Raw genomic sequence first — 14,034 nt, 5'->3', positions numbered from 1 at the left:
CAGCAACCTCATTTCCCCTCTCGTCTGTTTCAGACACTCAGCATTTAGCATCAGCAGTATACTAATCACCGGCCTTCACATCGGCCATCATCTGCCCCTGCTTCTCACTGGTTTATGCCGTATGTTAGATGGTTTTTATGCATAATTGAATGATTATCTGAAATTAGTCAGATACAGGCACAATGTAGTCCTTAAGACTACATTAAAATACAAGTCGGTCTGGATCTTTGGAAGCAAAATATGAAAAATAAGTGGTGGCTCAAAAATTTTGCACAGCACTTTATATGCAATTCAAATCCCCTTCTCACACACCAGAGGGCTCTGAAATGGATGTGTTGCTCATTAAACACCCTGTTGATTGTCATCCTTAATCAACGGCATCTACTGTATATCTATATCTATACTGCACCAAAAAGAAATATGATGAAATAGTGAATGTGGATTCGGACTCTGGCAAAGTGGACTGACAGATGTGTTTCAGGCAGTTTATAGAGATGTATATATAAACAAAATCATGTCAATGATTCCTGACAGGGCAATCTTCAGCCGCTCTAAATGACCATCGCTTCCATCGACGGGTGACGTCCCACAGCAGGGAAGACTGGAAAGAGTTCCACATATTGTTGTGTTAAAGTGACATGTGGTATTAGAATCCCATTCATTCTTAACACTACTTGTGCTGGATGTATAGAAGGAACAATAAGGTAACAGACTGCCGGGCGTCTTCGGAGGGTTAAAGTGATTGATGAGTCGTTCTGCTTGTTTGTGTCTTATTGGCACAGTGATACCTGGCACCTGGTTCGCGGGTTTGGATTTATTGTACATCATCATTTGCAGTTTGCATTTCTTTCGGCATTCATGAGTAGCAGCACTTTCTCACATAGCCAGGACGAGTTGTGGCTTTCTGTATTCGTTGTACAACTTGTTTAAAGGTGAATTACTTTTCATTGTTAAAAGCGCTATACAAATAAAATTGAATTGAATTGAATTGAATTACGGCATTTTCACACTCGGCCTAAATGCTTGGATCGGGTCTGGGCTTGTTTGGACAGATGTCATCATTGCAGGTTTTACAGTATGCTCACACAGATCAGTTCCTAAGAAACCGCAGACTGATTGCTCAGTCATTCATGCCACTTTTCCTTCCATGCAAAACGGAGACAATTTCTTTGTCGCATTATTGTTCTTATACTGTAAATGTGTGTGTATTTTTTTTTAAATTTAGATTTGTTTGTTTTTTATTATTACTGCATATTAATGACCAGATGTTTGGGTGAAGGTTTGTGAAAGCAGGGTACATACTAATCTCTCCATTTATAAAGAAATCATTTAATTTAATTGTACATGACAAAATGGAGACAATTGGACATTTAAGGGACCAGAATATTCATCAAGATTTCCAACGATGTTTGAAAGCCCTCCAGAAAATTTCCCCTAAGAGATCCTGAAAAGACCAGGTTCTTACTAACATGTCCATGATCACAACCCATCTTTGGTGCCTTAAAATCATTTGTTTCCGTTTGGTTTTTGTCTCTAGCTTTTTCGATTGTGGTTCTCACTTTAACGATTTTGCAGTTCTTCACCAGCTGAGCCTCCTAGCCATATGACCGAAGGATTTCACTTTTTACTTTAATTTCGACTCCATCAAAATTTACTTATAGTCGTCATTGTCCAGCTAAGTTTTTAATATCCTTACCTACGTACAGTAGCACTGTTGTTCAATAGCTGGTCTTTCCAAGTGATGTCATGACAACAAGGGTTTCTGAGCCACACTTTAGGGTTTTTTCTTTGTGTTGTTCTTTGTTTAAAAAGCTGAGAGTTACATATATGTGTATCCCATCTTATAGAAGAACATGAGGAAAGGTGGAAGGTGAAAACTCTAAGGAGCATGGCTGTGGGATCAGGCTATGTTCCCATTGTGCCGCCTAATATTAGCAGGTGGGTGGTCGAGAAAAATTGGTTGTATGTTCATTATAGCAAGATTACAGGTCAATAAACCAATTACATTGTTTTACTGCTTGGAGCCATAAAAACACAGTCAGCTTTTAACAAAGATATTTCACTGTATGTGTCTTTGATCCTCATTACTGAGTTGTTCATTCTTTGTTTCAGTTCCACTACATGAGAAGTGGCATCACGCTGGCTTAGTGGTTAGCCATGTCACCGTGCAACTCCAGGGTTACGGTTTCATCCTGCCTTGGGTCTGTGTGCATAGAGATCGCATGTTCTCCCCGTGCTTGGAGGGTTTTCTCCGGGTGCTCCAGTTTCCTCTCACAGTCCAAAGACATGCACATTAGGCTTACTGACCTTCCCAAATTGCCTGTAGTGTGTGAATGCACGTGTGAATGTCGACCAGAGGTTCTACCCGGTCGTAAAATAGGAATAAATACAAAGGTAATCACCACTGGCCTCCATGGTCCCTAGTTGGACTACAGGGGTTCCTAGATGGATGGTTGATAGACATGAGAAGTAAAAACACAGGCTTAATTTTATAACACTTTATTTAGTAGCGAGTAAGTGTGTGCTGTATTCTAGGCTATGGTGAGTGTAAAAAAAAAACAAGTGTTTAAGGAAAATAACAGTTTCATCAGCCTGGCTTCAAAGAGCAGTGGATGGATCTTGAACCTCACCCTTGCCCTCTTTGCGACTGAACGCCTCCACAGCGAGGGCAAAAGGCTAGGAAAGAACACAGCATCTTCATCCGTCACTGGTGGTGTGGTGGTGGTGGTGTATGAGGGATGGATGGCTTCACCACCGACATCAGTCTTTTTTCAAAACCTGACAAGCTTTCTCTTATCTTACTCTTTCTGCCTCTGTAATTTCCCTCAACCCTTCTTCCTCATCTCCTCCGCCTGAAGTGACCTGACTTGAAAAGGTCATCTAACTGCTGTTCTGGCTGGCATCGCGCTCTTCCTTCTCTGGCACTCGGTTTGTGAGTTGATGTTTGATTTTCAGTCAGGGAAAAACCCCCATCATTGCCATGAAACGCCCTGACTCTGCCCTTCCTTTTTTTTAATTTTATTTCTTCTTATTCCTTTCCTTCTTACCCCTGTCCCTCAAGAATTGTCAACTGCACAGCACTTCAACTGAAATGGCAACTTTTAAATACAATACATATTGTTGTAAGTCTTTCGGTTACTCTGGTTGAGGGGTCACCACAGCGGACCAACTGATCCGCACAACAACTTGGCACAGGTTTCATGCCAGGTGCCTTTCCTGACACAACCCTCCCATTTCATCTGGTCTCGGGAACGGCACTGCTGGGGTTTGGGCATTGGCTGGGAATCCAACCCGAGCCTTCTGCGTGGTAGATGAGAAACCTACCGCTGAGCCACCATCGCCCCTTGTTTTAAACACAATAAATGAACTGAAGATTCCCTTAAGTTGCACATCCTAAATGACGAATTCCTTCCATAATGATCTTGCAGTCTTACATTACACTAAATCTGACCTTCTGGAGAAACTGATTGTTCAAACCCACATGCTTGACCTCACAAGTAGTGCCAACATGTGAAGCTACAGTAGTTGTGATGTGAGCAGCCAGACAGATACCGATATCCTATCTACCTCTTCTATGGAGAGATACAGACCATACGTATTTGGCATTCTTGAATTTTTGGTTTTGCTGGCCAGGCTTTATAGTCGTACGTAGTCTATGCCCATTTTCCCAGGATCTCCTGTTTCAGATCATTTGTCATTTTAAGGTAAAGTACCATCCCCATGATAAAGCAGGCTACCTTGACACAGTTTGTATTCCACATCTAATTCTGTCTCCAGTTGAGACAGAGGTTGACTCGGCTGTCCAGTGGATTTTATCCATGTGAGACATTTTCTGCTTGGAGGCTTTGCCAATTTTTTACTAGTTTGATTTGGTCTCGAGGTTTGTTTTCGGTTATTAGTGGTAGGTCATTTTAAGATAATAGGAACGTGTGATGCTAAACTGAGTCAGGTTTACTGCCAAGTACAAACTTTTTTAATATTACACAAAGATAACCAGAGCTTTTAAATGGATATTTTATTTATTATGGGAAAAAAAAGCTGTTCAAACCTACCGGGCATTATGTGAGAAAGTAATTGCTATGGCTTTGGGTCTCCAGTGGACCCTGGTGAGAGCCATTTCCCACACATGGAGAAAACTTGGAACGGCGCTGAACCTTTCCAGGAGTGGCCGGCTTACCAAAATTACTCCAAGGGCACAAGGACGACTTATCCAGAAGCTCATAAAACTACCCAGAACAACATCTAAAGAACTGCAGACCTCACTTTTCTCAGGTAAGGTCAATGTTCGTGATTCATCAATAGGAAAGAGTTAAAAAAAGAAGGAAAACCGGGCAAGCCTAAGGATCCGAGAGACTTTAACAAGGGACGCCCTGGGAAGGCTAAAACACTGGGTTAGAACGTCTCCAAATTGGCAGGTTTCCTGGGGTGTCCTTGTTACGAGGTCATTAGTACCTACCAAAACTAGTGCAAGTAAGGATGCCTGGTGAACTGGTGGCGGAGTCACAGCTACCCTGATTCACACAGCGTTCGGATTTGTAGAACCACTCTAACACACAGCACAAGCTTACGTCTTGCTTATGTTTTATTGCTCCACACTGCAGTAGTGTGTTGTACAAACTCCACATCTCTTCAGGAGGCAAATGACTTTTTTTTTCTCCCTGAATCTGTTCTGTCTACACAGGATGTCGAGCAGGCAGTGATTAAAAGGACTCTGTGCCGTAGTCGTGCGTGAGCGGAAGACAGTAAAACGCAGGATGGGATGGAAATAGATTGGAACACGAGCCAGAACAAACTTCAGCAGCATCCCTCGGTGATCCAAATACATTTTGGATTACACACCCACTCACGGTCTTGTAGTCATTCATCGCTTTCCAGTTATGAGTTTCTATTCAGGAACTCGTTTTGATGTAATTTTGGAGACTCTCACAACACATTTACAAAAAAACAAACAAAAATCACAGAGCTCCCTTGAGTTTTTGTGTTATTGCTCCACATAAATTTTGATTAAATACTTACATTTTTATTTCAGCAATTAAAGATGTATAGTAGCAGGTGCTGGAACTCCTCACTGGAGAACCTTTTATATGGCTTATGGCCGACTCGTACTTGTTACCGTCATGTAATGGCTGGGCAAGTAATCGAAAATGTATTGAAACTGATATTTCAAACCTCTAATCAATGCGATTGTAAAAATCAATTAACAGCTTAGTGGTCAGCACTGTCACCTCCAGGGTCCGGGTTCGAGTCCCGCCTTGGGTGCCTGGACTTTGCATGTTCTCCCCATGCTTTGTGGGTTTCCTCTGGGTACTCCGGTTTCCTCCCACACTCCAAAGACCTGCAGATTAGGCTAATTGGCATTTAAATTGCCCGTAATGAGGGTATGAGCGCCCTGTAATGGATTGGCACCCTGTCCAGGGTGTACCCCGCCTCACGCCTCAAGTCCCTGGGATAGGCTCCAGGCCCCCCCACCCACCCTGTATACAGGATAAAGCGGTGTAGACAATGAGTGAGTGAGTCATCCTCTACCCACTTTGTGGTGTTCGTGTTTAGTTACGTAACTTCGCCTCGCCCAGTCTGTGACATGGACACGACAAAAACACCCTAGCTTTAATAGTTGACCATATTTAATGTAACAACCTTGTTAGTGAACTATAAGGAGGAAAAAAAAATATCATTTATTAATCATAATCGAGATAAAATGTTCATTACTCATGATATTGATTTAAGGTCATGTCGCCTAGCGCTATGTCAGAAAAATTACATTTAGGGAAAGATAAACAATTTTTCTGCAACCATCTACAAGTAACTTCCTGCCTCCAGGGATATATATAAAATAAATCTAACATCTGCGTAAACTATTTAAAAACAGCTTCATGTCAAGTGACAGCGTCGGGAACGAGGAAACAGATGGTAAGAGTAGGACTGAACATATTAAACAATATTGTAACACAAGCCTGGTTGCACTCTGATGATGAATTCAAAACAATAAAGAAAAACATACTTACACACACACACACAGAGACGCTGTCAGGATCTTTCATCTAAACAGCCTGCACCATTTCCCGCAGAACAATTGTGTCGAGAAGAAAAAGACCGAGGCATAATTCTGAAAAATGTCTTTAATACAAAATCTGTAATATTTGAGGTCTTTTTAGTGTGCTCATAAAACCTTCATAGACACAGCGTTCCTTCAACACTTTCCTTCCTTCATGTATAAAGTGAGCGTTATAAAGTGAGATATGCGACAGGTTACAAGCCACAGAGACAAGGATCCTACAATTACTACAATAATTATTCTTTTCTTTTTAATACATTCCCATAACAATAAAAATCATCTTCTATCATCATCTGTCTAAAATAGAAATATTATTTTAGTTTTAGTTGATTTTTTCCACCTCAAATATACATTTATTTCTAAAAATCAAAAAAAAAAAAAATCCATACCCATATAATAATGTTACTTTACATTTTATGGCCCAGTGGCACAACAGCATACGTACAGCTAAAGGCTGAAAGGACATGTCCGATCTCGTGTATTGAGGTTCCACTTAGAAAAGTCTTCCATTCTTGAGAAGGACAGTTTGTCTTTCTTTCTGCACCTGCTTATCTCCTTATCATATGAAAATATACTTCTTTATTCGTTCTAACCGTACTGAAACGACTGAACACTGCATGACGTCCTACATGAAACTGGATAAAAACTATTCTGGCAGTGAGACGGGAAGAAGGTCGAGTGTGTTTGGAATCTGTGGGGGAAAGAGGAGGATTTTTCTCACATGAAAGACTGTCCTTCTAGAGGATCATAAGCATCAGACCCGGATTTATGTTGAATGTGTGCTGTTATAGGAACACAATCAGTGAAAGCTTGAGAAACAGCTGATTCATTTCCAATAACAGCATCACCAGAGCATTTTAAAATATACACCATCAGCCACAATAATAAAACACAAAACATTAAGCCCAGTAACTTTGTAGGTTCCTATTGTGTAGCTCGAGCAGCTCCTGCCCCTCAAGGTGTGACTTTGTAAGACCCCTGGGGGAGTGCTGTGGGGTCTTGGACCATCAAATCCAATGGGTGCTCTGGGTTTCAAGGTAGAGTCTTAATGGGTTGGACTTGTTTGGTTTGCGCATCCAATGATTGGATTGCAATCTCAGGAATTGGGAGGCCGGATCAACAACCTTGAACTTTTTCCCTGCTAAGCCCCATCCTTATCCCCAGTGAAGGACAATCCTAATTCTTCAGTACACCAAGACATCTTGTACAATGCTACAGTTCCAACTTTGTGGCAACAGTTTTGGCGAAGACTTTCTATTCCAACATGACTGTGCCCCAGTGCACAAAGCAAGAACTTGACTGGGCCTGACCTCAACCCCATCGAGCACCTTTGGGATAAACTGGAATGGAGATTGTGAGCCAGACCCCATAAATGCTCTACACAATAAACGAGCAGGAATTCTCACAGAAACAATCCAAAATCTTGTGGACAGCCTTCCAAGGAGAGTGGGGGGGAGACCAACTCCATATTGAGTGGTATGTATTTGGATACAATGCCTTTGCAGATTTGGCCAAATACTTTTGTCCATATAGTGTACCTTTCCATCTCAGCCAGCATTAACTTTTTTTCCAAGCTACTCACAGGCACAGAAGAGCCTTAGGCGCCCATGAACCTGTCACCAGTTTACTGGTATATAAATGTTATTCAAGTCAACTTGCAGTGGTACAGTATTATGGCTGATCAGTATATATTAAAGAACAAGATGTACATTTTCTCTGATTATGCATACTGTATAATGTTTTAGAACATTTGCAAAATATGTTTTTTGTATCTTATAGCAGCTACTTCTTCATTTCTATCTTAAAATTAATAAAAACAGCCTCAACTGTATTTGTTTCTAAGAAATCCTGAAAACGTTCCTGTGTCAGAACACTTCAGGCCACAGCTGTACCTCTGACTCTTACAAAGCACTGACACTGGGGACACTTAAAAAAAACAACCAACCAAAAAAAAGAAAAAAGAAAAATAAATTTTACCCTAAAATTGTAGTGTTTGCCATACAGATCTTTGTACACGTTGTTGCTGTGGAAATAATAACGTATTAGAACTTGTGCATTTCTATAACACAATTACCTGTTATTACTGCTGCTGTTATTTAAATCAGAAATAAGAATTCGACAGGGCTGGAGCGTACGTCGAGTTATGACATGTATTATTATCTCCAAGCCCGTCCTCATGGCTTTCCGCACAGACTGATCCTCATTAGTGCCATTCCCTGAGCTGGCCATCACTCAGACCATCAGCAGCACTCCGTATTCTCTCCCTCTCTCTTTCTCTGAATCCTGCACTCAGCCTCATGGGCCTCATTCTGTCCTGCTCTATCTCCTCTCCCCGGAATGACTTGCTCCCTGGACCTTGCTTTGGTTCTATATGCACCCGTGTCTTACTTTCTAACTCCTTCAACCTTTACACATACTGTAGCTGTAGTTAAACCTAATATCTACTGTCTATCACAATCATCAGCAGGCTAATCATTTATTCTATTTTGCCAGTAACTCAGCCCCTACATTACTCATGCATCCATCTGACCATTCCAGCACCTTCTGTGAGACACGGATCTCTACGAAAAACATGTCTCTGGTTTCTTATTCCTTATATTAGCGGTAATTTGAGATTGATAAGCGAGGCCGAGTCCAATAAAGTCCATGCGTACCCAGTAAAACTAATATGTGTACTATGAAGCTCAATATTCAATTATGCAATAATGCCTAAGGGCCACGTCACACGTCGACGAAATCCAACAGCGTCCCAAAAACGAACGAACCAAAGTCCCATCACATCGCACCACGCTCTTACAGGAAGCTCATCACACGCATAGTATTGTACGATGTCATTGCACCAGAGGGTTGAAATAAATACCACGGTTCTTTTTTATTATAAAGTAATGGTGAGAGAAATTGTATCCAGTGTTTATATTAACATGGTAAGCAATAGAAAATGTGCTTAATGCGGTCTTCTACAAGGTGGCATGGACCTACCATGGGCAAAACACAAGCCTTGCGAGAACTCCACTGACGTAGCAACAACAAGTGACATCCCAATGACCCAACTCAGTCAGAAGGCCATCCAACCTTTTCCATATTTCTTGCATATCAATGGAGTCTCTAGGAGGTGTTAGTTATGCCGGTAACTGGTCAATGGCATCGTTACTACGTCCTTATGAAGTTTTTTCTGCGTCTTGCTTCAACCACACCCTAACCAGGCTTGTCCAAAAAAAACCCAAAAAAGTCTAGGGAGACAAAACTACATGGTTACTGGTTCCTAATGCAAAATTGCACAAGTTCTGCACTTTTTTTTTTTAACAGATGTAGAGGGAACATGGCTCAGTGTTACAGGGGTAAGATGTGATGCGGTTTAAAGTGCCCTGAAGTCAGACATGCTGTAAAATTGGCCACTAAGGATTTGCGTCATGGTCGGGGGGAAAATTTCATAAAATAAAAAAATTAAAAAAGGAAAATGAAAAAGGTGAGCAATCTCACAATCACTCCAGAATTCTGCCTTGGAGTAGTACATAGCCCCATTGGTGATATTACACTTATGATCTTAAAAAAATAAAAAAACATTAAAACTTTAGAAATCTCAGCTTATGTCTCCTGAATAGCTTTGGGAGGAAAAAGATCATTCTTTATATCATTTCATATGTCTGTCAAGCACAAAAGCGAAAAAAAAAAAAAATTTAAAATGCATTAAGAAACGTTTGCAAATGCATCAACTAACAATCGGCCAGCTAAAGTTAAAGAGAATAATGTTTTGGTGATCACTTGGATTGAAAACTGGAGCTAAAGTCGAGCATTAAACGTGGTAATAAACATAGCTTGCATTCTTCTACTGGTGAGCTCTTTCAATCCTTCAGTATAACATCTACAGGAATAATAATCTCTGAAAAAGTACTGACAGGTGCAGAAAAAAATAATCTAATATAGTGATTTGAGTTATTAAAATAATAAGTCTTATATATTCTAAATATGCCTGTGGTGATACGTAATAAAGTGATAATAATAAACACATTATAGTGCATACACAGAAAAATACAGTGGTTCTCAGAAACGTCATGATGATAAACACACTTTGCGTCTTTCCCTTAAGGCTTGTGGTCATCGATGGCTGCTTTCTTCACAGAGAAAAGTTCTCTCAAGAAGGCTGATGAAGACTGGCTTGATCAGTGGCTTGATCATGACAAAGTTCTCGAGCATATTTCTACTCAAATGACAGCAGGTCTGGGTGTGGTTCCTCGTTCTCCCCGTTGGAGCTTCTCATATGTTCCACTGAGCCGTTCTGAAGAAGTTCTTCTTCGCTCACGTTGATGCGGCAGTCTCCTTTCCCTGGACGTGGTGTGGACGCCATCCTAGCCTCAGTGCTGCTCAGTTTCTGCTTGAGCTCGAGGCCGTCCTTGTGGATTAGGTCGGGAACAGAGAGCAGCCCGTGTGACTGATCATCTTCCATGGCGACACGTTCCTTCTGTTCACCTGCTGTTTGGACGCCATCCATGTCAGCGCACTGGCCTTTCATCTCCACGTTATTCTGGGTCTCGAGAGCATTAATGGTTCCTGAGGGTTTTTCAGGCTTTTTGGGTTGCTCGGGCACTTTGACTTGGTGGCTCTTTTCGGGGGAGGACAGGAACGAGGAGTCTGAGAGCTCTGGAGAGGCTACCACCGGGTCAGAGGAGATCATCATTTCCTGAGTGGTCTTCAAAGCACGGGGGTGACGCTTTTTGTTGGTGGGAGGTGGAGGATCCAGGCGAGGGAAGGGGTCCAATGAAACGTGGCTGTTAAAGAAAAAACAGAAGGTACAATGTGGTTGAGGAAATCACTAATCATTTAGTGATTAGTCAGGGTAGCTCAGTGGTTAAGGCGTTGGATAACGGTTCGGAAGGTACTAGGTTCAAACCCCACTATCACCTAGTTTCCCCTGCTGGGCCCTTGAGCAAGACCTTTAACCCTCAAATGTATTATGAGATAAAAATAGGTAAGGATGTCTGCCAAATGCCATTAATATAAACGTGGTGACCTTGACTTGTTTTTTTTTTTTTAAAGTGTATATTTCTGCATTTTTTTGTGTGCAATCAGTGAGGACTCTGGTGAAACCCAAACACTGACTCACACAAAGCACTGCTTAAAAGGCTGTCTTGTTTCATAATCAAGAATAAAAAACTAAAATTACAAGCACTGGCTGAGATCACGCTGCTGCCCAAAGCTTTAGTCGTAATTGATGCAATTTAATTTTAAGATCCTTTTAAATAACAACTAGTACGTACGCGATCTTATCAGTCATTATAAGAGGTTGTGAAGACTCAAATTAGTGTAAATAACGTACATCGTTAAGACGTTAATTATTGACATTAAATTACATTAAATGTATTAGTCCTAGAATGAGGACTAAATAAAATCAGGCCGAAAACATCCTACTGCTAGTCAACTGAGCATCGAGAGAGCGCTGAAATCTCGAATCTACAGGCTTACAAGATCTCCTCAGTCGTTCAAAGGGTGTCTAAGAGTAATTAAAAATCAGTCTGCGCTGAAACAAGGCACATAAAGATGGTGAAATAAATATGCTCTATACTTATTTGTCTCCCAATTAATTTAGAATCGTGAAAAGTTGAAAAACCTCTTCCAAACACCCACGTTACTCCGCTTGGGGCTTTCTTTCTTCCCCTCAAAGAGATGCCAATCAAGACCAGAGTGATTCCAGACTCGCTCATGATCACTCGTTCCGCACTCGCACTGGCTCGGTGAACATATGTGATGCACAAAGTGCTTGTAAAGGCAAAGTGAATTCTCATCTGTGATCTCTGCATCAGGACGTTCATGCTTCTGTGTTTCCAAGCAGAGGAGATGACTCTCCGGAGTACATCGATAAACAGAATAACGCAAACCCCAGCCGCATTCGCACTTGCTAATGAAAAGGCAGTGTTCTGCAGCTGAACATAAACACTTCAGTGTTAAAAAATCCCATTAAGGTTTTCTGAATGGTGCAACGGTCTAAGAATTAATTACCGAGAGTCTGAATCCCAACAATGTGACGGCCGGAAAGCAAAATTAGCCCTGGTCGCTAGGTGGAAACTGTGGCGTTCTTCCATTAATTCTATCGAATTTGTGAGGAACCTGACACTGTTTAGATTTCTGGTGCGTGTTTGTGCAAGCGTTATTATTTACCCGTTAGCGGTTACTTTATGGCTGGCCCACACCGCTCCCACATTCTTGTTCACCGCTGTGACTCCGATGTCCCCCAGACTCCCGGGCTCCTTGCGGCGCAGCAGGTCATTGACTTTAGCCCCCATGGCTTTCCCCAGGTTCTTCAAGTAGGGGCTGCTTTTTTGGCCTCCCGGAGACAAGAAGTCACGTCGGCCGGAGGTGGAGCTCAGCTTCGTCCCCTGCTTCAGCTGCTCACCTGCGCTCGAGTTCTCAAACATGCTTTGGTCAACTGCGGAGAGAAGGCAGAAAACATGTACCCAGTTATGCTTGTTAAAAATATTTTTTTTAAAATTATGTAGGGCTAATCGGCGACGTTCACATTACAAGCAACATTGTTCAGGTCGGATTTGCGTGTCATGACCAATCAAGACCAGAGTGATTCCTTGTTTTAGTTTTTTAGCATCTAATGCACTTATATGAAATCCCTGTGTTGTCGGTGATGACTGATGCCATATACTGTATGTATGCGTAGATTCCCATGTGACCGTTCTCCTTCAAGTCACATGACCGTTTATCGGCTATGTATCAGATCCACCACCACATACTCTATGAACGTGACTCGAATCAAAAAATTTGTGTACATCAGATCAGCGTCATGGATTTGTATCACTTCATGCTGGTAATGTGAACGTTGCCATAGAAACATACTTAATCTTTGGAAGAAATTAAAGTAAACCAATAAAAATACTGTAGGTCGATAAAGCAGACTCCAACATTCATCAAGTGACATTTTCAAGACAAAAGCAAAAAAAAAAACAACAACAACTCAACATCAACACGTGCACATTACGCTTCAACACAAAGCAAATTACAATACAGCATGAAGAACGGTCTCAGAATACGTCTAATGCAATCTTACCTCCCGATATTTCTTTGAAAGCATTTAAAATGAGACAGGGGGTTACGTTTGAACATAAACATATACAGTACACACACACATATATATATATATATATATATATACATACATATACAGTGTATACAAATTATGCAAAAGGCTTATAAAAATCTTTCCCCATGCAGACTGTTTTATTTCCCACTATAGATTTGTTACCTTTGCTTAGCTGCCACTGGTTCCTCATACACAGCCACACGGGAGGCAGAAAATAGAATAAAAAACATGCCATAATAATAACACAAAGCAAGCGGCTGAAAAACCCACAAACGTATCCTTCTTATACTGACAATTCCCAGCCTTAAGAGAGCCAAGAAGGAGATTAATGTGTCTTTAATGTACAAGGACCGCTTGCAGTCGCACTGATTTTCAGCCTGTTAGCGGAGAATTGGCTGAAGGATGAAGGATGAGAGTCTGAGCCTCATTAGGCTAACCCAGTTTCTCCACTGATAACGAGCACTTTCCAAGATGCCTTATGCCGTGTTGTTATCAGCACTGTACACCGGAGGAGCCTCTTGTGCCATCACACTATGCAAATGTTTGACATTGGAATTCAGGGGAAATATTTGGACGGGTAAACCGGTGAGATGTGCTAGACAAACATTTGCATAATAAAAAGCTTCCGACTGAATTTCTGTTTAGGATTCATGAACAACAAACAGCTCCAGTCCTTTTATTTTGTACAGCTTGAGACACATCCAAATGATGGAAACGATCGTAAAGCTTTGTGTACGTGGTGAAAGAAATAACAAGTACTGTACATGCTGGTGATTTACGGTATATACGTAGATATAAAACTATATCAAGCTTCCCATAAAGAGCATTGCAGAGTTGTTTTGTAGCTATACTGTATGCCTTGTACACATACAGTAATGTGCAAATGTAAACAGAA

At 41.3% G+C, this 14,034-nt stretch overlaps 1 protein-coding gene across 1 annotated transcript; it reads right to left on the bottom strand.

Annotated features, from left to right (window-relative positions):
- Window positions 1–6,110: 6,110 nt before the first annotated feature.
- LOC128526528 (uncharacterized protein C1orf226 homolog) lies at window positions 6,111–13,182 on the bottom strand. The gene is made up of 3 exons (XM_053498460.1): window positions 13,107–13,182; window positions 12,209–12,476; window positions 6,111–10,821 (listed from the first exon to the last, which is right to left on the bottom strand). The coding sequence occupies exons 2-3, from the start codon at window positions 12,463–12,465 to the stop codon at window positions 10,254–10,256; spliced, it is 825 nt and encodes a 274-aa protein (XP_053354435.1). The 5' UTR covers window positions 12,466–12,476; window positions 13,107–13,182; the 3' UTR covers window positions 6,111–10,253.
- Window positions 13,183–14,034: the final 852 nt, after the last annotated feature.

This window comes from Clarias gariepinus, chromosome 6 (assembly GCF_024256425.1).
Source record: "Clarias gariepinus isolate MV-2021 ecotype Netherlands chromosome 6, CGAR_prim_01v2, whole genome shotgun sequence".
In the NCBI taxonomy this organism is placed as follows: domain Eukaryota; kingdom Metazoa; phylum Chordata; class Actinopteri; order Siluriformes; family Clariidae; genus Clarias; species Clarias gariepinus.
This window is presented reverse-complemented; position numbering and strand designations above follow the sequence as displayed.